Source organism: Oncorhynchus mykiss, chromosome 15 (assembly GCF_057628025.1).
Source record: "Oncorhynchus mykiss isolate SJ-2025 chromosome 15, ASM5762802v1, whole genome shotgun sequence".
Lineage (NCBI taxonomy): Eukaryota > Metazoa > Chordata > Actinopteri > Salmoniformes > Salmonidae > Oncorhynchus > Oncorhynchus mykiss.
Window position 1 is genome coordinate 30,746,002 of NC_143036.1, and position 26,095 is coordinate 30,772,096.

General features: G+C 44.3%; 1 protein-coding gene across 2 annotated transcripts in view; it reads right to left on the reverse strand.

Moving 5' to 3' along the window:
- dlgap1b (DLG associated protein 1b) overlaps positions 1 to 26,095 on the reverse strand; it is a 274,671-nt gene that overhangs the window by 126,846 nt on the left and 121,730 nt on the right. For both annotated transcript variants that reach the window (XM_021563015.3, XM_021563016.3), the window contains exons 3-4: positions 13,802 to 14,936; positions 11,005 to 11,222 (exon numbers count right to left, since the gene is read on the reverse strand). In XM_021563015.3, coding sequence (XP_021418690.2) covers positions 11,005 to 11,222; positions 13,802 to 14,860 — 1,277 coding nt within the window. In that variant the 5' untranslated portion in view covers positions 14,861 to 14,936. The remainder of the gene's footprint in view (positions 1 to 11,004; positions 11,223 to 13,801; positions 14,937 to 26,095) is intronic.

Genomic DNA, 26,095 nt, shown 5'->3' on the forward strand with positions numbered 1-26,095 from the left:
GATACCAATTTGGATTAGTTCTCCAGTGGTTCAACGACAAGTTAGGCAATATTTTAGCAGCCATGCAATTGCATGATTTAGGTGGTAGGAACTGATCACTCCTCTATTTTGTGTGTGTGTGTGAGTGAGATAGGAACTCAAGATGGGATTGGTGTCAGAAGTGGAATGCTCTACAGCATAGTGCGATGCGGGTGGACCGAGTTTAATGGCGTCATGAAAAAGGATGCGTGATTCTGTCTGGGGAGAGCATTAGTGAAGATCTTTGAAGGAGACACCGGTGGCACTCTCTAAGAGAGAGTGAGGGAAATTCCTGTCTGACCAAAAACGACGTGGACCCGCCCTGACCAGACCTCCACTAATGATTGCCTGGGGGAACACACCACATTCATGAATCTGAACAGGGCAACCAACCGAATTTCAGTAAGTCAATTTAAACATGAATTTGTAGTGAAAATAAAAGCAGTGACAAGGATACTAAATCCCATTGGCAGTACTTTTTGTAGGCATGGATTAAATGTCTATGTAGCCTGAGAGCTATGAGTTGTGAAAATAGAGAAGTGAGAGTTGAATACTGTATTTGGATAATACGTTTCGATATATAATGTTATCTAGGGGTTCCGATATATGGATTCTGTGAAGATATGAAGAAAAAAAACATTTGAGAAATTGAATGTCTGTATAATCGATTACTGGAGATTTGATAAAGTAATAGTAATAATAATAATAATAATAATATTATACAAACTTGCATATCCAAACTTAGACGTATGTATGTAAGGGGTGAGAAAAGTATTCTGAGTTGGTCCCTTTATGGATAATTTGATAGAGATTGGTTAGAGTTTATACAGTAAATGTTGGACTGGATTAAAACACTAATGATTAAAGAGTGGAGGGAGGACAGTGGCCTCCCTTTTAACAGAAGTGATCATGTTTTGTCTATAATCTTTTACTTCTTGCTCACCTGATAAAGCAACGTTAGACGGAGAGATTGTAAAGGGAAACAAGTATTTGAGGGGGATGAGACATGTACTGGGTGATGGTGATTGAGAGGGAGTATGAGTTAAAGTAAGCAGATATGTAGTCAGTGAAAGTAACAAAGAAAGTGGGAAAGAAAGGAAATGGGAAGTTCGTTGGAAAGTAAAATGGAAAGTAAAAATTCAAATGTTTTATTGTTTGGACTGATTAAGATTGAACAAATTGTTTATTTTCTCCATTAGGAGAGGATGTGGTGTCCCTATCTCTCCCTTTGAAATGTTTCCCATTTATTTAACCAGCAATGTTGTTGTTTTTACACATTGATCACGATGTGATTCATGTGTCAAAGGGGGGATTACTAGTCCCCTGAGGCTTTTTGGTTAAATATGCAAATTGATTTTGTTCACATGCCTGCCTGTAAAAAGAAGAAGTGCGTCAAATGATATATGCAGAAGTGTATTGCTGTTTGTTTTGTTTGTTCTGTTTCCGTCTTGCTTTAATATAAATCTCACCAGATTGGGTCTGGTGGATGGTCAAGATTTCTCTATAAGACTTAGCCGTCTAACTCCCTAACCATGTAGCTCTGCGGTGAGGTCGTCAATATGATTGGGGAGTGTAAGCCATTTTGAAAAAAATTAAACTGTTATTCTCTTTGACATGTGTCTTACAAATTTGTATTAATAATATTGGTAGAAGTAACAATTTGTCATACAGTAAATCATTGAATCAGAAATGTCCTAAACTAAACTGTTGTTCTGGTCTATCCTCTCTCGAGGTTATGGCGAAGGTGACCACAGATGGTATCTATATGCATGAAAGGGATAATTTGGCCGAGAACAGTGTGGATCTCTTGTCTAATTTACACACTTATCAAGAGAACATCCCTGGTCATCCCTGCTTCTTTTCTTCTTATTGTGCCCCTGGCTAAAAACATGAAAATTGCGTTGTCTGGTTTGCTTAATATAATATATTTTAAATGATACAGTGGGCTCAAAAATTACTGGCACCCCTGACTGACAATGCACAAACAATACTTAAAAAAATATAACAATGTAATTATATAGAGAAACTCAAAACACCAACATGTGAGAAATACTGTACTTTATTAATGTTTCAATGGAACCAACTAAAATCTTTAGTCTAAAATCTTTAAATATTTAGCCAGCCACCAATTGTGCAAGTTCTCCCACTTAAAAAGACGAGAGAGGCCTGTAATTTTCATCATAGGTACACTTCAACTATGACAGACAAAATGAGGGGAAAAAAATCCAGAAAATCACATTGTAGGATTTTTAATTAATTTTATTGCAAATTATGGTGGAAAATAAGTATTTGGTCAATAACAAAAGTTTATCTCAATAATTTGTTATATACCCTTTGTTGGCAATGACAGAGGTCAAACGTTTTCTGTAAGTCTTCACAAGGTTTTCACACACTGTTGCTGGTATTTGGCTCATTCCTCCATGCAGATCTCGCCTAGAGCAGTGATGTTTTGGGGCTGTTGCTGGGCAACACGGACTTTCAATTCCCTCCAAAGATGTTCCATGGGGTTGAGATCTGGAGACTGGCTAGGCCACTCCAGGACCTTGAAATGCTTCTTACGAAGCCACTCCTTAGTTGCCCGGGTGGTGTGTTTGGGATCATTGTCATGCTGAAAGACCCAGCCACGTTTCATCTTTAATGCCCTTGCTGATGGAAGGAGATTTTCACTCAAAATCTCACGATACATGGCCCCATTCATTCTTTCCTTTACACAGATCAGTCGTCCTGGTCCCTTTGCCGAAAAACAGCCCCAAAGCATGATGTTTCCACCCCCATGCTTCACAGTAGGTATGGTGTTCTTTGGATGCAACTCAGCATTCTTTGTCCTCCAAACACGACGAGTTGAGTTTTTACCAAAAAAGTTATATTTTGGTGTCATATGGTCAGATGACATTCTCCCAATCTTCTTCTGGATCATCCAAATGCTCTCTAGCAAACTTCAGACGGGCCTGGACATGTACTGGCTTAAGCAGGGGGACACGTCTGGCACTGCAGGATTTGAGTCTCTGGCAGCGTAGTGTGTTACTGATGGTAGGCTTTGTTACTTTGGTCCCAGCTCTCTGCAGGTCATTCACTAGGTCCCCCCGTGTGGTTCTGGGATTTTTGCTCACCATTCTTGTGATCATTTTGAGAGCCAGAAATCTTGCTTGTTTGTAGGTGACCAAATACTTATTTTCCACCATAATTTGCAAATAAATTCATTAAAAATCCTACAATGTGATTTCTGGATTTTTTTTCTCATTTTGTCTGTCATAGTTGAAGTGTACCTATGATGAAAATTACAGGCCTCTCTCATATTTTTAAGTGGGAGAACTTGCACAATTGGTGGCTGACTAAATACTTTTTTGCCCCACTGTATATGGACGGAATTAATCGAACAAAAGGAACATTTTTGATGTTTACGGGACATATTGGAGTGCCAACAGAAGAAGCTCGTCAAAGGTAAGCCATGATTTATATCATTTTTTCTGCGTTTTGTGTCGCGCCTGCAGGGTTGAAATATGTTTTCTCTCTTTTGTTTACTGAGGTGTTATTCTCAGATAATAGCATTGTTTGCTTTCGCCGAAAAGCCTTTTTGAAATCTGACACGTTGGCTGGATTCACAACACGTGTAGCTTTAATTTGGTATCTTACATGTGTGATTTCATTAAAGTTTGATTTGTATAGGAATTTATTTGAATTTGGCCCTCTGCATTACCTCTGGCTTTTGGCCAAGTGGGACGCTACCGTCCCACATATCCCAGAGAGGTTAAATCAATACATTTATTTTGGTTGGTTCCATTGAAACATTAATAAAGTACAGTATTTCTCACATGTTGGTATTTTGAGTTTCTCTATAATTATTTTGTTTATATTTGTTTAAGAATTGTTTGTGCATTGCCAGTCAGTGGTACCAGTAATTTTGGAGCCCACTGTATATACTTTTACTTTTGATACTTACTGTAAGTACATTTAAAACCAAATATTTTCAGACTTGTACTTAAGTAGTATTTTACTGGGTGACTTTCACATGAGTCATTTTCTTTCAAGGTATCTTGAAAATGGTGTACTTATTCCACCACTGCCATTGGGAAGATGAACTGTAAAGCTATCTGAAGAAGAAAATGAAGAGACGCCAGAAGATTGAGTGCCAGGGAGGGAAAGGGGGATATCTAGTCAGTTGTACAACTGAATGCATTCAACTGAATTGTGTTTTCGGAATTTAACCCAACTCCTCTGAATCAGAGAGGTGAGGAGGGCTGCCATAATCAACATCCACAGCGCTCAGAGGACAGTGGGTTAACTGTCTTGCTTAGAACAACATATTCTTACCTTGTCAGCTTGGGGATTCGATCCAACAAATTGATTGAGACAGGTCCAAAATCAATTAGTTGGAGTATCAAGTTAATTGTGGAGGTCTACACACTGCGAAATGTATAGCAATTTAGACTAGGAATGCATTGAGATACTGATCTGTAATTATGACCGTGATGAGAAAAGTTAATGTTAGAATTATGGATAACTATACTGTTTGTTAAAGTAAATGTAGGGGTGAACCAGCCAGGACTAAGCATTTTTAGGACTAAGCAAATCAAATTGTATTTGTCACATGCACCGAATACAACAGATGTAGGTAGACCTTACAGTGAAATGCTTACTACAAGTCCTTAAAGCTTGGTGGGTCTTCCAAATGGACTATAACCCCAAGCATACTTCCAAAGTTGTGGCAAAATGGCTTAAACAATTTAAAGGCGATGCTACCAAATACTAATTGAGTGTATGTAAACTTCTGACCCAATGGGAATATGATGAAATAAATAAATGCTGAAATAAATCATTCTCTCTACAATTATTCTGACATTTCACATTCTTAAAATAAAGTGGTGATCCTAACTGACCTAAAACAGGACATTTTAACTAGGATTAAATGCCAGGAATTGTGAAACTGATTTTAAATGTATTTGGCTAAGGTGTATGTTAACTTCCGACTTCAACTGCACATGTGGGTAGAGTTATTATAGTGACTATGCCTAGATAAGTAACAGAGAGTAGCAGCAGCGTAAAAGAGGGGAGGGTGGGGGGGCAATGCAATAAGTCTGGGTAGTCATTTGATTAGATGTTCAGTAGTCTTATGGCTACGGGGTAGAAGCAGTTTAGAAGCCTCTTGGACCTAGAGTTGGCACTCCTGTACCTCTTGCTGTGCGGTAGTAGAGAGAACAGTCTATGACTAGGGTGGCTGTAGTCTGACAATTTTTAGGGCCTTCCTCTGACACCGCCTGGTATAGAGGTCCTGGATGGCAGAAAGCTTGGCCCAAGTGATGTACTGGGCTGTACGCACTACCCTCTGTAATGACTTGCGGTTGGAGGCCGGGCAGTTGCCATACCAGGCAGTGATGCAACCAGCCAGGATGCTCTCGATGATGCAGCTGTAGAACCTTTTGGACCAGAACCTGAGAACTCATGCCAAATCTTTTCAATCTGATAAGGGGGAATACGTTTTGTCATGCCCTTTTCACGACTGTCTTGGTGTGCTTGGACCATGTTAGTTTGGTGGTGATGTGGACACCAAGGAACTTGAAGCTCTCAACCTGCTCCACTACAGCCTCATCGATAAGAATGTGGGCGTGCTCAGTCCTCGTTTTCCTGTAGTCCACAATCATCTCCTTTTGTCTCTGTTACGTTGAGGGAGAGGTTGTTGTCCTGGCACCACACGGCCAGGTCTCTGACCTCCTGCCTATATGCTGCCTCGTCATTGTTGGTGATCAGGCCTACCACACTTGATGATGGTGTTGGAGTTATGCCTGGCTGTGCAGTCATGAGTGAACATGAAGTATAGGAGGGGACTGAGCACACACCCCTGAGGGGCCTCCGTGTTAAGGATCAGCGTGGTAGATGTGTTGTTACCTTCCCTTACCACTTGGGGACGGCCCTTCAGGAAGTGCAGGATCCAGTTGCAGAGGGAGGTGTTTATTCCCAGGGTCCTTAGCTTAGTGATGAGCTTGGTGGGAACTAAGGTGTTGAACGCTGAGCTGTAGTCAATGAATAGCAATCTCACAGAGGTGTTCCTTTTGTCAAGGTGGCAAATGGCAGTGGGGAGTGCAATAGAGATTGCATCATCTGTGGATCTGTTGGGGCGGTATGCAAATTGGAGTGGGTCTAGGGTTTCTGGGATAATGGTGTTCATTGTGAGCCATGACCAGCCTTTCAAAGCACTTCGTGGCTACAGACCTGAGTGCTATGGGTCGGTAGTCATTTAGGCAGGTTACCTTAGTGTTCTTGGGCACAGGGACTATGGTGGTCTGCTTGAAACATGTTGGTATTACATGTATGAAAGTAATTTTGTTAAGATAGGAATGTACTGCTCTTCTCAAATAACCATGGTACGCTACTCTTATCACATGGCTGGCTAGCCTATCTTCAAAGGACCGTCATCCAGAGTGAACAACAGTAGAAGAGATGGGTCCGGATCAATTTCGGACAATCCTTCCTAAGGAGGGATGGTTCCGGCAGAGAGAAATGGCAAACGAAGGCCTTCACACGTAAATACATGAATGATTTCTTACTTCAAACAGGCGGCAGTTCGTGTGCAAAGTGTCTTCTTTGTAGAAAGCCACCATATTGTGTCAGTCTGCTAGGGAGGCTATGACTGTTCAGAATGATGGTATGATAAGAGGTTATGATTAATACGTTGACTGTTTTATGGATGTTTCATTCGGGAGATGGCAACTCTTTAAACAACTGCTCTTGTGGTGCCCCAAATCCTATTGAATTGTTACATGATTACTTTAAATTGGGTAACAATTAAACATAATTTGTTGATTCAATAAATAACAGTCATCAGATTAATGAAAGTAAAGTCACGACAATGCCCAGAATTCATTGTGATCCTGGACTTCCTGACGGGCTGCCCCCAGGTGGTAAGGGTAGGCAACAACACATCTGCCACGCTGATCCTCAACACCGGCTGCCCTCAGGAGTGCATGAAAAGTGGTAGGCCTGATCACCGACAACGATGAGACAGCCTATAGGGAGGAGGTTAAAGACCTGTCAGTGTGGTGCCAGGCCAACAACCTCTCCCTCAATGTATTTGTATTTATTAGGGATCCCCATTAACTGCAGCTACTCTTCCTGGGGTCCAAACATACCGAAGAATGAGTTAAAGATAAAACAGTACATCATTTAACATCCCTACATCACCCAACATAGCCGCAGGATCCCAAATAAAATACAAGTATATAAAAACACTGTCAGCTTAAAAAAACAACATACAGAGGTCTCTCGTTCAGCTTTGTGAGCAAAACAAAGGAGATGATCGTGGACTACAGGAAAAGGAGGGCCAAACAGACCTCTATTTGCATCGACAGAGCTGAAGTGGAGCGGGTTGAGAGCTTCAAGTTCCTTGGTGTTCACATCACCATCGAACTATCATTGTCCAAACACACCAAGGCAGTTGTGAGGAGGGCACTACAACACCTTTTCCCCCACAGTAGACTGAAATGATTTAGCATGGGCCCCCAGATCCGGTTGCCTGGTATGGCAACTGCTCGGAATCTGACCGTAAGGCACAACAGAGGGTAGTGCGTACGGCCCAATACATCACTGGGGCCAAGCTTCCTGCCATCCAGGACCTATATACCAGGCGGTGTCAGAGGAAGGCCCAAAAAATGGTGAAAGACTCCAGTCACCCAAGTCATAGACTATTCTCTCTGCTACCGCACGGCAAGCGGTACCAGAGCACCAAGTCTAGGTCCAACAGGCTCCTTAACAGCTTCTACCCCCAAGCTATAAGACTGCTGAACAATTAATCAAATGGCCACCCGGACTATTTACATTAACCCCCCCTTTGTTTTTACACTGCTGCTACTCGCTGTTTATCATCTATGCATAGACACTTTACCCCTACATATGTACAAATTACCTCAACTAACCTGTACCCCCGCACATTTACTTGGTACCGGGCCCCCTGTATATAGCCTCGTTATTGTTATGTAATTCTACTGTGTTACTTTTTATTTTTACTTTAGTTTATTTTGTATATATTATATTTCTTGAACTGAACTGCACTGTTGGTTAAGGGCTTGTAAGTAAGCATTGCACAGTTCACTGTTGTATTCGGTGCATGTGACAAATCAAAATTGATTTGATTTGACACTCCTCCACCGAGCTGACTCCCTTCCACTGTGTTCTGGGTTAACAGCCAGTCTTGGCTCAGTGGACTCCAAGCCAGACCAAAGCTCCTGCGGTGGACGAGTGGTTCAGGCGCTCAGACGAGGTATGGAACTATTTTTTTTTATTTCACCTTTATTTAACCAGGTAGGCAAGTTGAGAACAAGTTCTCATTTACAATTGCGACCTGGCCAAGATAAAGCAAAGCAGTTTGACACATACAACGACACAGAGTTACACATGGAGTAAAACAAACATACAGTCAATAATACAGTATAAACAAGTCTATATACGATGTGAGCAAATTAGGTGAGATAAGGGAGGTAAAGACATAAAAAGGCCATGATGGCAAAGTAAATACAATATAGCAAGTAAAACACTGGAATGGTAGATTTGCAGTGGAAGAATGTGCAAAGTAGAAATAAAAATAATGGGGTGCAAAGGAGCAAAATAAATAAATAAATAAATTAAATACAGTAGGGAAAGAGGTAGTTGTTTGGGCTAAATTATAGGTGGGCTATGTACAGGTGCAGTAATCTGTGAGCTGCTCTGACAGTTGGTGCTTAATGTTAGTGAGGGAGATAAGTGTTTCCAGTTTCATAGATTTTTGTAGTTCGTTCCAGTCATTGGCAGCAGAGAACTGGAAGGAGAGGCGGCCAAAGAAAGAATTGGTTTTGGGGGTGACTAGAGAGATATACCTGCTGGAGCGTGTGCTACAGGTGGGAGATGCTATGGTGACCAGCGAGCTGAGATAAGGGGGGACTTTACCTAGCAGGGTCTTGTAGATGACATGGAGCCAGTGGGTTTGGCGACGAGTATGAAGCGAGGGCCAGCCAACGAGAGCGTACAGGTCGCAATGGTGGGTAGTATATGGGGCTTTGGTGACAAAACGGATTGCACTGTGATAGACTGCATCCAATTTGTTGAGTAGGGTATTGGAGGCTATTTTGTAAATGACATCGCCGAAGTCGAGGATTGGTATCATGGTCAGTTTTACAAGGGTATGTTTGGCAGCATGAGTGAAGAATGCTTTGTTGCGAAATAGGAAGCCAATTCTAAATTTAACTTTGGATTGGAGATGTTTGATATGGGTCTGGAAGGAGCGTTTACAGTCTAAGGGCCAGAAGTATACAGAATGGTGTCGTCTGCGTAGAGGTGGATCAGAGACTCACCAGCAGCAAGAGCGACATCATTGATGTATACAGAGAAGAGAGTCGGTCCAAGAATTGAACCCTGTGGCACTCCCATAGAGACTGCCAGAGGTCCGGACAGCAGACTCTTCGATTTGACACACTGAACTCTATCAGAGAAGTAGTTGGTGAACCAGGCGAGGCAATCATTTGAGAAACCAAGGCTGTCGAGTCTGCCGATGAGGATGTGGTGATTGACAGATTCGAAAGCCTTGGCCAGATCAATGAATACGGCTGCACAGTAATGTTTCTTATCGATGGCGGCTAAGATATCGTTTAGGACCTTGAGCGTGGCTGAGGTGCACCCATGACCAGCTCTGAAACCAGATTGCATAGAAGAGAAGAAGAAGAACAATGCCCACATGAGACTCCAGCCCACCATCAGAAAGAGCAGGTGAATTGCCACCGCAGTGAGACTCCCGTGTTCCATCCTGGTGAACATGTCCCCGGTTCGTGCGGCCGTTCAAGGTCCTCCGGAGGGCCAACGAGGTAACTTACAGATTACAACTCCACACTAAGTAACGGATCTCACCATATTTTCCTCCTCAGGCTGGTGGTTCCTGGTCCTCTGGCTGATGCCGTCCCCAATGACATCCCTCAGCCTCCCTTGGACATTGAGGGGAGCTCTGTCTATGCTATCAGATCACTCCTGGACTAGTGGTCTGGGAGGGGTAAGATCCAGAGGAGCAGTGTTGGGTTCCGGTGGATGACATTCTAGATCCCAACATCATCCAAGAATTCCACCTCGGGTCCGTCCTCCTGGCCGTCGTCGTCCTCTCCAGTACTCGACGTCGCAGGTTTACTAACCACCTGTCCTGGCAACCATCTTTACGGCACACCTGCATCTCATCAGTCACACCTGGACTTAATTTCTCCCTTGATTAATTACCCTTCATATAGCACTCTTTTGTTATCAGTCAGCAGCTAGTATTGTTTGTGTTTCCATGTCAGACGCTTCTCTTTGTTTTGTATCGCTCATTGTTATTAAACTCCCTAACTACACCTGCTTCCTGACTCCCTGCGCCTACATTACATACGCTGCATATGATTTCCCTGTGATGCTCAGAGGCTGAGAAACACCGATCTGAAAATAATTTGATCCACAGTTTGACACCAGCAATTTGACCTATGTAACCGTTGAACCCAGAAACAAGCTGCTTTCTGCACGGGAAGGGTGCAACCAAGCCAATCACTTAGATATACTGCAAGTGTGATCTGAAGTAAATTGGAAGTCAATTTGACATTGACCTTGATCTTTGTGCTAGAGACAAATTCTTTTCTGTGCGGTAGAGCTTTACCAATGATGATCACAAGGATATAAGTATGTTTTCCCTGTGATGTTCAGAGGCAGAGGGACAGTGATCCAAAGTTTGGCAAAAGAAATGCAACAAACGTCATAATTTGATTGATTTACGACTTTGGTACAGGAAATCCAACATTTGGCTCTACATTTTGAACAGTTGGGACGATCAACTCAGGGGAAAAGGCATATGAAAGAGGACATTCTCAGCCACCAGAAAATACATTTTGGCAGGGTAAAATCATATATTTATGATCTTGATGTACTTACCGTGTGGGTCAAATGAACTCGGAACATAAACGGTGTCGGCCAAATCGAACATAAGGGAAGAGCTAGTGCGTATCTACTCACTTGAGGGTGGTCATCTCGGTGAGCGATGGCTGTGTAGCCTTCAGGTAGCTGGCCCGGCGTGCCTGCACCTTTGGCGAGGGCTTGGGGCTGCAGTCTGAGTCCCCGCTGTCTTCTTCTGCCATGGCCTTGATGTAGCTGCCGCTGCGCATCCGCCGACATGGGATCTCCTCATCCTTCCCCAGGGGCGAGAATCCCCCACTCCACTCGTCCTGGGGCACCTGTGGGTCGAAGACCGTAAGAACACGCCAGTGACCGTTGCCAGAGCGATGATCCACTCATCTAAACACCCAATTCTGAACCCTGGCTGAACCCTGTCCCAGCCAACCCCAGCCCGGGAATAGGATTGTCCAAACAATGCTCTATATCCACCCAGCCGCCAACCGCTGAAGTCACAGCACTGATCAATGGTAACCGCGAATGTTACTCTGAATGGGGTGTATTAGAACCATACCAATAGAGTGTAGAGACCAGAGGCCCTCCTTTGTGCTGCTCCCAGTCGCATATCAAACTGAGGAGTGAACTGTTTGGACTGAAATGTCTAAACTCTCCAACCCTGTCTGTCTGTCTTAATGAATGTGTAAAAACAGGCAGGCAAAGAAGACATCTCCGCCTCCGTGAAAAAGGGAGAGAATAAACAAAGGAAGTTGTGTTCTGCCCCAGCACTGCTGGTCTCCAGTGTGAGTGGCTTTTAGGGGGGTTGATGTGGAGGCGAAAGGCAGAGAGGAGCACTACGGAGAGAAGATTGCATCCCAAATGGCCTATAGGGCTATGGATAAAAGTAGTGCACTATATAGGGAATAGGGTGTCATTTAGAATAGAAGCAGAGTGTCTGAATAATCAATGGCATGAGAATCATTCAACAGGCCGTTTACTAGGGAGACAACTCGCTTTTGACTTCAGGGTGAACAAGCGAAAACGCCAAAGAGAGAGAATATCTAGGAACTGGTGAGGACTCGAATGACACCAATTATATGCCACAAGTGTCAACTCATCCTACGTCATGGTATGTCATCAGAAGTGCCCACTTCATTTGAGGGCTGAGGGGAGAGGGTGTGTGTTTTACATGTTTGGAATGCAGCCAATGTCTCTTGTCATCTAAAACAGAAACAAACATAACACCCTGCCAAACAAAGCTAAAGTATTACACAAGCAGAAGCACTGTACGGCCATCTACATTCGAGAGGTTCAATACACTGCCGAGGAACTTTGACCCTGGGAGGAGATTGGCTGAGTGTCAATGTGTGTGGTGTGTGCATGGGGGCAACTGTAAGTGTGTGTGAACGGCGAGATGCGGAAAACAAGATCACACCGCAGCAGGAGAATTAAACAACATGTCACTCCAAATCGAAAGAAGTTCTGCTTCTTTTTCGAATTTCAAAAGTGCTCGCCTGTGAAAAGAGTCCTGTCTCTTCTTTGACAGTGCTTCTTTTTTTCGTTCCCTTGCTCTGTTAAAGAAAGAGAGCGGCAGCTTTTTTTCAGGTCGGGACAGGAGGAATGCTGCTACTGCTGCAAGAACACCACCCGTCCTTGATCTGATCGATTGGAGAAGCTGTTAAAATGCATGACTGCAAAGATCTCTCTCTTAGTCCCTCTTACTTTCTCTCTCTCCCAGTCTTTCTCTCTCCACACTGTCTCTATTTCCCTCTCTCTCCGTGTCTCAGTGTCTCTCTTTGTGTCTCCGTGTCGCTGTGTCTCGCTCTCTCTCTCTCTCTCTCCGTGTCTCTTTCTCTCTCTCTCTCTTTGTCTGTATCTCTCTCTCTCTCCGTGTCTCTCTCTCTCTCGCTCTCTCTCTCTGTCGCTCTCTGTCTCTCTCTCTCTCTCTCTCTGTCTGTCTCTCTCTTTCTCTCTTCATGCCTCTCTTCGTGTCTCTCTCGTTCTCCTATTATCTCTTAGTCCCTCTCTCTCTTTCTCTTCCTCTCCTCCCCCAGGGCTTCTGTTTGCAGTTCACCCAGTCAGATGAGGGGGATGTGTCCGAGTTGAATCATTTCCTCTTTCATCTTCTCCCAAACAAACAAGAGAGCGAGAGAGAGAGAGAGAGAGAGCACAGTGGTGCCACCAGGCTCAGGGATATGTGCTTTTCTCCACTTTGCATTCATTCTGTTCCCCTCTCTCTGATCTTACGTCAGCAGCCCGTTCAGACTATGTCCACGTCCTGTGTATGGGATCATGCTGATTTCCAAGTAAATATACTGCATGCAGTGATTGTAAAAGATCAGCTTAAAGGCTAATCCAGTTGATAATATAAATAAGTAATGGCTCCACAAGCAATCCTTCCACATAGAAATCTACAAGCACAAACACAGTAATTTCAGCACCAAGAACCAAATCAGCTACAAGGCTGTCACAGGACATTACAAACACACATATATGTAATGATGTAAAGGACATGAGACAAATGAAATGGGGTCCACAACCCAGGATGATATGGAACAGGATGCATCACCTTAAAGGTGAGGAGGATGACGTCTCACATTCAACACATGAGGACATCTAACATTCAACACAAATGAGAATGTCTCACATTCGACACAAATGAGGATGAGGATTTTTTGTCCCCAAAGAGTGGCTGATAGAGAGAGAGAGAGATTAAGTCTGCTCCTCCTTACCTCCTCTCCTCTCCCCTTCTCCATCTCTGTCTCAAGGGACAGTGGACATGCAGGGGACCAGGGGTCTCCACACACACATATGAGTCTCTGGGAGGACATGGATGGATGGATGGATGGATGGATGGATGGATGGATGGATATGGAGGTGTGAAGATGAGAGTTCTGGAGAAGAAGAAGAGTTGTTGTCATACCTGGAGGAATTGAAAGGTTGGGCGGCCTCCCTGCTGGCAGGTCTCAGCCTTGACAAGGGCTTTGTCCAGGTTGACCGATGCCTTCTGGTAGACCTCCCTTGCCCTGCTGACCGTCAGTGTGGATGACCAAGAGCTCTTCTTCAGCAACTGGCCCGTTCCGTCCATGCCAGTGCCCAGTCCTGGCAACCCGGCGCACGTAGAACACTTGACGTCATTGTTGCTCCGCGACGTCTTCAGCGAGTGGGCGCTGATGGTGTTGTACTGCTCCATGAAGTACTGTGACTGGGACTTCTCTGGGTGGCGGCCCATGGTCATCACCCCTGAGGGCATGCCTCCCGGGCTGGGGCTGTGGTGATGGTACAGGCACATCTCACGGTCCAGGGTGTCGTCCGAGCTCCAGTAGCCTGAGATGGCCGAGCGCATCTTGGGCTCCGACCTACTGCGGTCTTTGCTCTTGCTGCGCTTGCTGCTGTGCTTCAGGGTGCCTGAATTGGAGGGCGGGTCGTCGGGGCTGGCCTTGCCCCCGTTCACCCTGCCCCCCGATGGGCCCTCCAGGGAGTGGGACTTGGTGAAGAGTTTCTGGACCGAGTGGACAAGATGGCGGATCCTTCCGGGGCTGTCGCTGCGCTGGTGCTCCACCGCTGTGCGCTTGTACTGCAGCGTGTGGTAGCCGTCGTGCCGCACCGGCGCCTGCCGCTCAAACTGCTCCAGAAGATTCGGTGGAATTCGGTTGTTGCTTCCTCCTCCTCCACCACCGCCCCCCTTAATGCTTCCCCCTTGGCCTCCGGTGTAAGGCACCACAGCACACTCATCCTTCAGTTCGTGGTGGGAGCTGTATTGTCTTCGGGGGAAGGTGCTGCTAGCCAGGTCAGGGTATGGCCCGCACTCAGACTGGAAGGAGCTTCGCTGGGCATAGTACGGGTGGTCCGCCGGGTGGGCATCGCCTGGGTTCAGCAGGTAGGGCCGGGCTTGGCGCCCCAGGGTCATGGAGTCGTAGGAGGGGTCACAGGTCACTGTGTGATGGTGTCTCCGGCTACTCGACAAGCCTTTCATTGTCATTGTCACAGATCAGGGTACAGACGCATCCAACTGCTGCGGAGGGCGTCCGGAACCCGGAGGGGCGCTAAAATAAGCTCTGTGGACACACACAGACCCGGGCAGAACAGACAAACAGAGCGACAACAGAAAGAGACAAACAAAGAGACACAGAGCAAGAGGGAGAGAAACGGAGAGGGAGAAAATTACTAGCGCACACATATTTGCATAGGCTCTTAGCATAGTCATTGTCTAAAGCTGATGAGAATGTCTTTTGGCACTCCTCGGCAGACGAGAACAGACAGCGGTGTTGACACTGGTAGTCCTATTCATCTCTTTCTTCTGTCATTCAAGGCTATCTAAATATAGCAGTCGGTTCATTTTGCATGCATTTCCTGACTTCCGAATCGCTCCTCAAGCTTGTCTTCAAACATTTATGTTTGCTCTGGTGAATTTGATTACACCAGGGGGAAAAAGAGACAGAGGGGGAGAAAAGCGGGGGTTGAGTTAGAGAATTAAAGAGTGAGAGGGAGCAAGAATAGTGCCCTTCTAGTTCCATCTCAGGCATATGCTTGAATTTAATACGGTAGATGGGTTTGTTTCCGCTAAGAAGAATGAGAGGGCGCAAGCTCCAATAAATAGTCAGGGAATAGTCACCCAATTACAGATAGATCAACTCAGCAAAAAAAGAAACGTCCCTTTTTCAGGACTCTGTCTTTCAAAGATAATTCGTAAAAATCCAAATAACTTCACAGATCGTGATTGTAAAGGGTTTAAACACTGTTTCCTATGCTTGTTCAATGAACCATAAACAATTAATGAACATGCACCTGTGGAACGGTTGTTAAGACACTAACAGCTTACAGACGGTAGGCGATTAAGGTCACAGTTATGAAAACTTAGGACACTAAAGGGGCCTTTCTACTGACTCTGAAAAACACCAAAATAAAGATGCCCAGGGTCCCTGCTCATCTGCGTGAACGTGCCTTAGCCATGCTGCAAAGAGGCATGAGGACTGCAGATGTGGCCAGGGCAATAAATTGCAATGTCCGTACTGTGAGACGTTTAAGACAGCGCTACAGGGAGACAGAACGGACAGCTGATCGTCCTCGCAGTGGCAGACCATGTGTAACAACATCTGCACAGGATCGGTACATCCGAACATTACACCTGCGGGACAGGTACAGGATGGCAGCAACAACTGCCCGAGTTAGATCAGGAACGCACAATCCCTCCATCAGTGCTTAGACTGTCCGCAATAGGCTGAGAGAGGCTGGACTGAGGGCTTGCAGGCCTGTAGTAAGGCAGGTTCTCACCAGACATCACCGGCAACAATGTCACCTATGGGCACAAACCCACCGTCGCTGGACCAGACAGGACTGGCAAAAATTGCTCTTCACTGATGAGTCGCGGTTTGTCTCACCAGGGGTGATGGTCGGATTTGCGTATATCGTCGATGGAATGTGCATTACACTGAGGACTGTACTCTGGAGCGGGATCAATTTGGAGGTGGGGGGTCCGTCATGGTCTGGGGGCGGTGTGTCACAGCATCATCGGACTGAGCTTGTTGTCATTGCAGGCAATCTCAACGCTGTGCGTTACAGGGAAGACATCCTCCTCCCTCATGTGTTACCCTTCCTGCAGGCTCATCCTGACATGACCCTCCAGCATGACAATTCCACCAGACATACTGCTCGTTCTGTGCGTGATTTCCTGCAAGACAGGAATGTCAGTGTTCTGCCATGGCCAGTGAAGAGCCCTGATCTCAATCCCATCTGGAACCTGTTGGATCGGAGGGTGAGGGCTAGGGCCATTCCCCCCAGAAATGTCCGGGAACTTGCAGGTGCCTTGGTGGAAGAGCGGGGTAACATCTCACAGGAAGAACTGGCAAATCTGGTTCAGTCCATGAGGAGGAGATGCACTGCAGTACTTAATGTAGCTGGTGGCCACATCAGATACTGACTGTTACTTTTCATTTTGACCCCCCCTCCTTTGTTCAAGGACACATTATTCAATTTCTGTTAGTCACATATCTGTGGAACTTGTTCAGCTTGCTTATGTCTCAGTTGTTGAATCTTGTTATGTTCATACAAATATTTACACATGCTAAGTTTGCTGAAAATAAACGCAGTTGACAGTGAGAGGAAGTTTCTTTTGTTGCTGTGTTTATATCCCTATGGGCCTATATTCACAAAATGTCTCAGAATAGGAGTGCTGATCTAGGATCTGGTCCTCCCTGTCCATATTATCCCATTCATTATCATCTAAAAGGGAAAACTGATCCTAGATCGTCACTTATTCTGAGACACTTTTAATATTGGTCCTGATCTAAGTCCTTCCAGTCATTTGAGCTGGGCCAGATTGCAGGCTGCAGTGAGTGAGGTGGCTGCAGACAGAGTCCTGAGGCTCTACCTCTCCACTCCCTCTTCCTCCAGACTAATGGGCCTCTACAAGCCTGCAGAGCCTGGGTCACTGCAGCCAACAGGTAATAATAGCCCTTCCTCATATAGTGACATGAAAACAGTGGCATCCTTGAGGTCCTTTAACACCACCTTTAACACACAGAAACAGGATGCAGTATGCACAAACACACAGACGCACGCACAAACACACAGACACACACACACACGCACGCACGCACGCACGTGCACACACACACACACACACACACACACACACACACACACACACACACACACACACACACACAGGATGCTGGAGAGGGGAGGACGGCTCATAATAATGACTGGAATGAATGGAATAGTATCAAACACAAGGAGACTATGTGTTTGATGTTTCAATACCATTCCATTTACTCCATTCCAGACATTAATATGAGCATGTCCCAAATTATGGTGTCACCAGCCACCTGAGATACACACACACAGCTGCAAAAACTCCAACTGTCACTTAGTCCAATGGACTGGGAGGTGAGGATAATGGGAAAATAACAAGGGTGCAAGCACCCAGAGCAGAGCTCTGACAGAGCATAGCAGCACAGAGCGCCGAGGCTTAGCTAGCAGAGGGAATTCATTACAGCGATTTATAACACGCAACCAAAGGCCACTGTGGTAAATAAAAGCAAGCAAAAGGGGGGAGGAGACCCAGCTAGCAATGAGGAATCGGCCCAGAAGCTGCCCTCTTCCGGGGGGCCGGAACTGATTAAATCGGCCCAGAATCAGGTGTTGGACTCGGCCCGGAATCAAAATGAATGACTGCCCAGAATCGGCCCAAGTACATCGGGCCATTTCCGTCTACCGGAATTCAGCCAACTTTGCTGGCATTTTACCAGAATTCCCCCACAAGCCGCCCAATGCAAATTTAAACAAACTCCCTGGCCCGCCACGGGAGTCGCTACAGCGCGATGGAAGAAAGACATCCGGGCCGGAAAAACCCTCTTCTAACTCGGACAATGCTGGGCCAATTGTGCGACGTCTCCTGGCTCTCCCGGTCGGGTCTCAAGCCAGCATCTGTAGCAAAACAGTTTTCACTGCGGTGCAGTGCCTTAGATCACTGCGCCACTAGAGAGGCTCCATCCACAAAGTTTTTCATGCTCATCAATTGCCTTGCACAAAGTATCAAAGTATTAAAATACTTCACAGGACTTGTATTTTTTTGATCACAGAAACAATGAGAAAATATAGAAAAATCAATTGTGAAATGTTAATTATATAAAGAAGCCCATGTAATCATCTGCCAGAGAGTAGTCATCTGCCTCAATCGTCCCGAGCCCCAAGTAATACATTTGGCCCAGATAACTCACACCGGAATCGGCCTGAGCTCAATCGCCGCATCCTAGCCATAAGTAATACTGCCGAACAGACTTGGGCCACGTGACGTCGGCAGTGTCTGACTCTCAGCCGAGTGACCCGACTCTCAGCCGGTTCGGCCCAGATCCACTGTGCTAGCTGGCGAAGGAGGAAAGAAAAGTGCACTGGAGGAAACAAGTCAAACAACAAGAGAGACAGAAAATGGAGGAATGGAATTATATCAAAGCTGTTTAATAGGGTCTGTGTACAGTAGGGATTCATATTTTCCAGAAAATGTACCAAGTTTCAATACCGGAATAATTCATATTTATCCCGAGAGTCCGGGGAAATACCGCATAAATTAAAGTGCCCAAATAGGAAGTGCCCACTTCAAAAGTTCAAAGCCAAGATATGGTCGCTATGCCAGGGTTCTCCTCAAATTAGAGTGCTGCTGCGCCACCTTGTCGGCTTGCCTACACCACTATGTAAAGATTTCAGAGCAAATTCAACTGATATTTAGTAACGGCAGAGTAACTCTCTTTGATCGCCAATGACATTGTTGTGAATTGTGAAACAGGCCGTTCATAAACTCAGAGCGCTATCATGTTCCTCAATTCAATTCAGCGCATTTCAGCAGTGGGCTATCTCGACCCAGAGCGCCCCTTGTATGGTGTTGTGGAATCATACAAACTGCAGTCCAACAAAAGGCAAATGGACCACAGTTGCTGAGCTTGCTAGATAACGAATGACACTGAATGACAGAATATCTCCTATATTTGGTCAAATCGAGTTGATGGTAATACAGACAGCAGATTAGCTCACGAATAACGGGAAGAGAGATGAAAGAGAGATGAAGAGTGGAATATTAAAATATTCATTGGGGCGGCAGGGTAGCCTAGTGGTTAGAGCGTTGGACTAGTAACCGGAAGGTTGTCGTTCTGCCCCTGGACAGGCAGTTAACCCACTCTTCCTAGGCCGTCATTGAAAATAAGAATTTGTTCTTAACTGACTTGCCTAGTTAAATAAAGGTTAAAAAAATAAAAATATCCACTCTCATACCGTCTGTTGACCACACATTCTCTACCGAAGCTCTCATATCGGCAGCAAGTACGAGACAGCGCAAAAGCAGGGAAAATGCTATGATGGTATTTGTATAAGCATAGGCCAAACATGTGCTTCGATAATGCAACCTATGCATTACAGAATAAAGTTAGGAATTTTCATCCAAGACTCGAGTCAAGAGTTCGGGTTTACGTGGGATTGGGACTGGATAGGAAAATAGCCTAGGCTCTAGGACAGGAGAAGGTTTTTTTCTGTCTGTGACAGAGATGCCTATGCAGTGAACTGAGCATAAGCCTACCACGTTTTGGTCTTGTCTGAAGAGTCACAATGACAGCTCAAAGAGGCATGCGTTCTTCTATAGGCTAGACTGTAGGGCTGTTCTGTAGGGTTTATTAACTGCATCTGGGTCGCTTGCGGAGTCCGGCAGTATTAATTATGCGTGTGCTTTGAATTTATGGCGACTTTGTGTGAGGTAAATACGCTGGGCTAAAGGCTTCCATGCGACCACCTGTTTGTATAATGTGCTATTAAATGTAGCTAATCTGATGCTGCTCATTTTGTGTGTCTTGAAGAATTGCATTAGTGCAAGATTGGGGTAAATGTTGTAATTTCCCAGGTCTTGCCATTTAATTTGTTAGGGAAATGTGAAGAGTGTTCCCGGGACAGTCCCTGGATCCCGGCTACCCAGGTTAAATCCCTAGTGTAGGGTAAGTACATTATGCATGTGCTGCGTCCCAAATGGCACCCTATACCCTACATATTAGGGCGGCAGCGTAGCCTAGTGGTTAGAGAAATTGGACTTGTACCTGAAAGGTTGCAAGTTTGAATCCCCAAGCTGACAAGGTACAAATCTGTCATTCTTCCCCTGAACAAGGCAGTTAACCCACTGTTCCTAGGCCGTCATTGAAAATAAGATTTTGTTCTTAACTGAATTGCCTAGTTAAATAAAGGTTAAAAAAAATATTGCACTTATTTTGACCAGGGTCCACATAGGCCCTTTGTACTATGTAGTGAATAGAATGCCATTTGGGACAAAGACAGTGTGTATATTGTTTTGGTTGAGGAATATGTGGAGGCTACATTACTTGAGGATGGACTGAACTGTTTGTGAACATTATGATGATATTTCCATTTCTGTGTAAGACAGAGGGATCAAATATCGCTTAGGCCGATAAGCATATTCTATTGAGAGAATACAAATGAGATAAAACTATTTATCTCCACTAATTCCCAGCCCCCAGCCGCTATATTCGCAATGGTGAACACAGAAACAGTCACGAGAACACACTCACACACACACACACACACACACACACACACACACATACACACACACACACACACACACACAAGAAGCTCAGAGAGCACTATATACACAGGAATTTGCAGTCGAGGGACAGAGATTCCTTTCTTAGCCTTTGGAGCACAGAATGTGGCCGAAATAAGAGAGAGAGCCTGGCGGCTATAGCCAGCCAGTTTGTGACACAGCTGCCTAACAGTTACAAGTCTGCTCGGGATGATCTGGATCTGATGTTGGGTCATGTTGCCTTGCCTTCACTTCCCAACTGTCAGCTGTGCACTGCACACATCACAAGCTTCATCTGACTGGAGCGGTGGAGCTCCATCTTGAACGATGTTATGCTGCCACTAGCTTGTCTCCAATGTCTTATACTGTGCAGTACACCCCCACTATAGCAGGACCTGTTTCTGGTGTGTGTGTGTGTGTGTGTGTGTGTGTGTGAGTGGGTGGGTGGATGTTGGGGACCAAAAGAATAGTAAACGAACAAACATTTTACCAACTGGGGACATTTTGTTAGTCCCCAACAAGGTCAAAAGCTATTTCTAGGGGGGTTAGGGTTAAGGTTAGAATTAGCGTTAGGGTTAGAATTTAAGGATTCTTCAATTCTTAAATTTCTGCCTAAAATGACATACCCAAATCTAACTGCCTGTAGCTCAGGACGTGAAGCAAGGATATGCATATTCTTGATGCCACTTGAAAGGAAACACTTTGTAGTTTGTAGAACTGTAAAATTAATGTAGGAGAATATACATTAGATCTGGTAAAAGATAATACAAACAAAAAAACATGCAGTTTCTTTTTTTTCCCCTAATCATCTTTGAAATGCAAGAACAAGACCATACAATTAGATAGGAGTTTATGTATAATTTACATTTTGGCCAGCAGATGGCAGCAGTGTGTGTTCAAAGTTTCAGACTGATCCAGTGAAACATTACATTCCTACACTATATTTTGTAAGAAGTCTGCCAGGAGTTTACCCAAATGTGCTAAATTGGTCAATTGATACATTTTCTATAGAGAACATACAAAAATGCTATGGTAATATTTTTTTTAGTTTACACACTCCTAGGAATGTCATACATGATGGATAATTAGTAAGCTTAGGGTAAGAGTACGGGTTAGGTGTAGGGTTAGAATGGGACTGAACAACCCACAAGGTTAGCTGTGGAAAACTGTGTGTGTGTGTGTGTGTGATATGAGCTCAGTGTTGGAAAGTTGTGTGGTTGCCTGTCGTATGCAGTTAACACTGAGTATTATACTTGCATGGTGCTGTAGTAATACAGATAGACAGTTACAGTATGTCCAACACTGGAGCTGTGGCCGTTTTAGGGCTCTCTGGTCGAGCTACTCTCATTATAACCCAATAAGACATCAGCTTTTTCCAACCGAGGATATGAGATGAGACAAGATCCTACTTTATTGTCTGTTTACATAAAAATCAGCTTTGCATCTACAACACTGCACAAAACAACCACGTACAGTTGAAGTCAGAAATGTACATACACCTTAGCCAAATACATTGAAACTCAGTTTTTCACAATTCCTGAAATTTAATCCTAGTAAAAATCCCCTGTTTTAGGTCAGTTAGGATCATCACTTTATTTTCAGAATGTGAAATGTCAGAATAATAGTAGAGAGAATGAATTATTTCAGCTTATATTTCTTTCATCACATTCCCAGTGGGTCAGATGTTTACGTACACTCAATTAGTATTTGGTAGCATTGCCTTTAAATTGTTTAACTTGGTTCAAATGTTTCGGGTAGAATTCCACAAGTTTCCCACAATAAGTTGACAGAGCTGATGTAACTGAGTCAGGTTTGTAGGCATCCTTGCTCGCACACGCTTTTCAGTTCTGCCCACAAAATGTGAAGTGCACCAGTCCGTCCCACAGCAAAGCACCTCCACATCATGATGCTGCCACCCCCGTGCTTCACGGTTGGGATGGTGTTCTTTGGATTGCAAGCATCCCCCTTTGTCCTCCAAACATAATGATGGTCATTATGGCCAAACAGTTCTATTTTTGTTTCATCAGACCAGAGGACATTTCTCCAAAAAGTACAATCTTTGTCCCCATGTGCAGTTGCAAACGGTAGTCAGGCTTTTTTATGGCAGTTTTGGAGCTGTGGCTTCTTCCTTGCTGAGCAGCCTTTCAGGTTACAGTGAGGGAAAAAAGTATTTGATCCCCTGCTGATTTTGTACGTTTGCCCACTGACAAAGAAATGATCAGTCTATAATTTTAATGGTAGGTTGACTTGAACAGTAAGAGACAGAATAACAACAAAAAAATCCAGAAAAGCGCATGTCAAAAATGTTATAAATTGATTTGCATTTTAATGAGGGAAATAAGTATTTGACCCCTCTGCAAAACATGACTTGGTGGCAAAACCCTTGTTGGCAATCACAGAGGTCAGATGTTTCTTGTAGTTGGCCACCAGGTTTGCACACATCTCAGGAGGGATTTTGTCCCACTCCTCTTTGCAGATCTTCTCCAAGTCATTAAGGTTTCGAGACTGACGTTTGGCAACTCGAACCTTCAGCTCCCTCCACATTTTCTATGGGATTAAGGTCTGGAGACTGACTAGGCCACTCCAGGACCTTAATGTGCTTCCTCTTGAGCCACTCCTTTGTTGCCTTTGCCGTGTGTTTTGGGTCATTGTCATGCTGGAATACCCATCCACGACCCATTTTCAATGCCCTGGCTGAGGGAAGGAGGTTCTCACCCAAGATTTGACGGTGCATGGCCCCGTCCATCATCCCTTTAATGCGGTGAAGTTGTCCTGTTCCCTTAGCAGAAAAACACCCCCAAAGCATAATGTTTCCACCTCCATGTTTGACGGTGAGGATGGTGTTCTTGGGGTCATAGGCAGCATTCCTCCTCTTCCAAACACAGTGAGTTGAGTTGATGCCAAAGAGCTCCATTTTGGTCTCATCTGACCACAACACTTTCACCTAGTTGATCTCTGAATCATTCAGCTGTTCATTGGCAAACTTCAGACGGGCATGTATATGTGCTTTCTTGAGCAGGGGGACCTTGCGGGCTCTGCAGGATTTCAGTCCTTCACGGCGTAATGTGTTACCAATTGTTTTCTTGGTGACTATGGTCCCAGCTGCCTTGAGATCATTGACAAGATCCTCCCGTGTAGTTCTGGGCTGATTCCTCACCGTTCTCATGATCATTGCAAATCCACGAGGTGAAATCTGCAGCAAAGCACCCCCACAACATGATGCTGCAACCCCCGTGCTTCACGGTTGGGATGGTGTTCATAAACTTCTGACTTCAACTGTATGTGTGTTATAGTACTTTGACCATGTTTTATTTTAGTCTGATATTCATGAGGATAAGGCAAGCACTATAGGAACACACATTATCTAGGATTACAGAGAAGCCAAAAAATCTCAAATGAGCAAAAAGGCAGGAATTACTGTAAATGGTTCCAGGCGTTTTGATCTTTGCTGAGCAGTGAACAGTCCAAAACGACCCAATCTCTGTGTTTCTGTTTGTTTACAACATACAAATAAAAAAAGAAGACCAATGTCACTACTATTGCTATCCCTAAGGGGAAAAATATTACATTTAGGTGGATATTTAATTCAATTTGAAATAACCAAATCTTTAAATCGCATTGTTCATTTGGGGTTGAAATCTGGTTAAAATTAGACTTAAACTGTGTACTTTTTTTCATATTTAAGTATACAATATGTGACCCATTTCAGGAAACTAGGCATACTTCACAGGAGAGCCGTTTGACCCTGAACTTTATTTTGTTGTTGATCAAAATGCATTTTTGGGCAGAAATGCCTTCTTAAACTGCCTCCTTAGTACAAAAGTGCATGCCATCTGTAAATTAAATTTAAAAAAAAAAATGTTTAGCCACAGAAAAAGTCAGGAATTTTCCCACTAGCTATGATTGGCTGAGGTAATGAGATTGCTGGACATGCCAAGAGATTTGTTTGGATTGGTCTTCTGTCTATTTGAGCTGTTCAGTATGTCTAGGCAATCATGTCTAACGCTGCTTTTAAAAAACATTTATTTCGTAGTAAAACTGCATAAGCCCAATGTCAAGTTAAAGTGTACTGTTATCTAGCAAACGTTAGCTGGCTGGTTCTCTAGCTAATGTTAAGTGTATGCTCCACACTTTTTGAAATCTGTGGAATTTGAGTATGATAGAAAAAATACATCTTCAAACTAAGGACAACCATGGCATCCGACAGGAATCACATCCATCCATGATGGTAAGACAGTCTAGCTAGCTACATTTTCAGATATTGCACATTTCTAATTTAGACAGAAAGTGGTTTCATTTCAATTTAAAGCTAGCAAGACAGCCAGTTAGCTGGCTGTCTTGCTAGCTTTCGTTACGGGTATGATCTTATTATTCGTATCTCAGAGCCATTTGCTTGACTAGTTATAGCCTAATGTTAGCAAGCTAACATTGAACCTGGTTGGTTACCTACCTGCAGATTCATGCAGGGTAGTAACGTTATGAGTTGGGATTATGGTTCATTGTTTACCTATCAATCTAGCTAGCTACATGTCTTAACAAAAGACTCGTCTGAGTGTGCAAGAGCACAGAATAACTGATTAATTTATGAAAGCTCAACACCCGTTGAATATGGTCGGTGTCAGTAAACGTCGCCATAAAACGTAAGAGCCTATCCAGCTCAGCTAGGGGGAGTAATGTTCAGTTAGCTGTTTTCTCATTTGTGTCTGGAAGTAGCTAGCAAGTTATCTTGGGTGCTTGACTGCGGTTGTTAGTATGGAACACTCAGATCAACCCTTAAAGAGATGGGTGGGGTTAAAGCTTAAGAGGGTGTGAACGATGCTGAATAGGTGTAGACAAAGAAGGGCTCTCCAGTAGTAGTACCAAAACATTCAAAGGCCATTTTCTCAAAAGTGATTTTACAAGTTGATCTACTTTCAAAGCAAAATTACTTTCTCATTGTTCCTCAACTGCAGTTTATGATGTACCATTTTGTAGCTCTGAGTCTCCACTTTAATAAAATGTATTAAAAAAACACCACAAAAAAACATTTGGGATCCACTGGTGTAGGGTACCATTTAGGCTACATCCACTGCGTCAGCAGTACTCTAAGGCTAAGCTTGTTTGGGCTCTACTGAGAAAATGGATTTCTCTGTTGATTTTATT